The sequence below is a fragment of the Centruroides vittatus genome, unplaced genomic scaffold, assembly GCF_030686945.1.
Source record: "Centruroides vittatus isolate TY-2023 unplaced genomic scaffold, ASM3068694v2 contig_250, whole genome shotgun sequence".
NCBI classification, from domain to species: Eukaryota; Metazoa; Arthropoda; class Arachnida; order Scorpiones; family Buthidae; genus Centruroides; species Centruroides vittatus.
In genome coordinates, this window is record NW_027121584.1 from 1,639,266 (window position 1) to 1,642,203 (window position 2,938).

Here is a 2,938-nt window from a genome sequence, read left to right on the forward strand (position 1 = left end):
TTGACACTTAGCCCATTTTTCTCCTCTCGTGTCTTCCGAGAACCTCCCACTGCAGTATGGACATTCAGCGTCATATGATTCATCATCACTACTGCTATCTGCGAGCTCCGGTACGTTATCATCTTCAGAACTGGAACCGTCCGGCTCTTTAATTTTCTTTTTCTTCGCAACTTTCTTATTATTCTTCTTTGTCTGTTGTTCTTTGCTTGCATTCTTAGAGCTTTTCCTCTGATCCTTTTTATTTTCCTTTTCTTTCTTTTTATTTAAACATTCTATAAGTGTGTTTTTATATGGAGAAGTAGTAATTATGGCAGCTGATCCAGCCCTGGTTTTCTTGGCAGAATCATTTCTAGACAGCCCCTCGATGTGGGTTCCTGTCCGTGGTGAGGGGACCTCCCAGAGATGGTTTAGTATCTCTTCTTTACCATCCCTGGGATCTGAACGCCCACCCACGTGTTTGCCGTGCGTGGTGTCCCGTATGCCGGAAAGGGGGATCCTGGTAGTTGAGGGGCAACATAACGTCCCCAACACACTGCTTTGGCCCCTGCTTCGGATAAACGGGAGGCTCAAATCAGGCTCCGTTTGAGTCAATCGGCTGGTCGTTGAGTCATTGTTGACCTCGGCTTGGAGTCAACTGATCGATGCAGATTGGGCGGACATGTCAGACAAGATGTGCTCTACTTGACTGCATTGTGAGGGTATAGCTCCTGGGAAACCCTGGTGTGACGGTCTATGGGATCCTCTCATGTGACGGCATCCCCTTGTTGGGCCCCATGGTGGGTGGGGTCACTAGGAGCTGAATATATATTTTTAAATATGGATCATAAAATCACAAAACAAGTGACCAAAGACCAGACCTCCAGCCACCCTGCTTACTTAATAGTGCATGCGACTGGAGAAAAACCTCTATCTAAAGCATCTCCATTCTTGATTCAAAAATTGTTTGAATCAACTATTGGACAATTGAAAAAAATACAAAAATTAAGATCGGGAGATTTACTGGTGGAAACAGCTTCCCCACAACAATCGGCAAAACTTTTGCAAACAAAGACTCTGGGAGAAATGGAAGTCACTGTCACACCACACGGAAGCCTAAACTCATCACGTGGTGTGATATCTGAAATTGATCTGATGTCTGAAGATGAATCAGACATTCAGATCGGTCTTTCAGATCAAGGTGTCGTTGCTGTTCGGCGCATTTCCATTCGTAGAGATGGCAAGTTGATACCAACCAAACACTTGATACTTACTTTCAACAAGCCAACATTGCCATCCTTCATTACAGCAGGATACCTACGTTGCTCAGTTCGTCCATATATCCCAAACCCGCTGCGTTGTTTCAAATGCCAGCGGTTTGGACACTCACAAACATCCTGTCGCGGGAAAAGCGTATGTGCACAGTGTGGGACTGAAGGTCACGAGAGTACCGAATGTAAAACTACCCCATGCTGTGTAAACTGCAAGGATGCGCATCCTGCCTACTCCCGAAAATGCCCTGCATGGCAGAGAGAGAAAGAGATCCAGCGAGTGAAAACAGTTAACAACCTACCATACCCAGAGGCTCGCCGCATGGTCACTTCTAGTGCACCACTGAAGCAGAAGACCTATGCTGCTGTCTTGAAATCCACAAACACTTGTGCGGTTCAAACAGATATCTCTGTCTCTCCAAGTGAATCCTTTACCCGCCATGCGAAATGTTTAATACTGCCATCTACCCAAACACCAGAAAAGGAGAGCAAGAAGACCAAGACACCCCTACCTAAAACAGGGGTAATAACAAGAAATGTGGGTTCAAAAAAGGCCAATAAAAACCCACTTAACAAGCAAAAAGTAAAAGTTGCCCTCTCTAAATCAGCTAAAAAGTCGGAGACTCAGTCTATGAGTGAGTTCTCTGACTTTTCTGATGAAGAGACTAATTCGGAGGTTACAAAACCAAAGTCACCTCCAAAAGAGAGACCCCCTGTTAAATTAAAGAGGGATACCCTCGCAAAGAATGCTACCTCAAACACATAATGGATTATAAAATAATCCAATGGAACTGTCGTGGTTTCCGCAACAACTTCTCTGACGTTAAACACCTGACATACTCTACCTCATCTCTCTGCGTGGCACTCCAGGAAACACATCTAAAACCTGGAGAAAGAATTTCTTTAAAAGGATTCGATCTTTACCGAAAAGATGACGACAGCCACACCCGCGCCAGTGGAGGTGTAACTGTACTGGTTTCAAACCGCATTTCGTCTTTTCCGGTACAAATAACAACAGAGCTGCAAGCTGTGGCAGTCAGAATATCTATGGGTGTTACTGTCACAGTTTGTTCCATATACTTGCCACCAGATGTCAGAGTCAATGACGATGAATTGGATTCATTGGTTGAACAGCTGCCAACTCCTTTCATTTTACTTGGTGATTTCAATGGTCACAATCTAATGTGGGGCAGTCACGATATCAACCGTCGAGGCAGAGCCATTGAAAGATTCATAGGCAATCACCAACTATATTTATTTAATACTGGAGAAGTGACATACTTCCACGCCCCAACAAGAACATTCACTGCCATTGATCTATCATTAGCAACCCCGAATCTGTTTTCAGCGTTTACATGGGAGGTTGGATCTAATCCACTCTCCAGTGACCACTTCCCAATATTTTTAAAATATAGAGGCAGAGAAAGCTGTGAAACAGCCCGTCCACCACGCTGGAAACTTGAAACGGCAGATTGGCCTGCATTTTCCTCTTTGGCTAACGTCACTGAGGAAATGGTCAATACTGCTGATATCAATGATGCAGTAGAAGTTGTCACTTCCAGTATTATTCAGGCAGCTGAAAAAACAATGGGGAAAACGTCAACCAGATATCCAAAACATCCGAAACCATGGTGGGATGAGAATTGCGAGGCAGCATTTAAAAAGCAAAAGAAAGCATGGGGGATTTTCAG

General features: G+C 44.4%; 1 protein-coding gene across 1 annotated transcript; it reads left to right on the forward strand.

The window, feature by feature from the left end:
• Nucleotides 1-816: 816 nt before the first annotated feature.
• LOC136971416 (uncharacterized) lies at nucleotides 817-2,084 on the forward strand. The gene has a single exon (XM_067265877.1). It carries the CDS (start codon nucleotides 817-819, stop codon nucleotides 2,011-2,013), a length of 1,197 nt encoding a protein of 398 aa, XP_067121978.1. The 3' UTR covers nucleotides 2,014-2,084.
• Nucleotides 2,085-2,938: the final 854 nt, after the last annotated feature.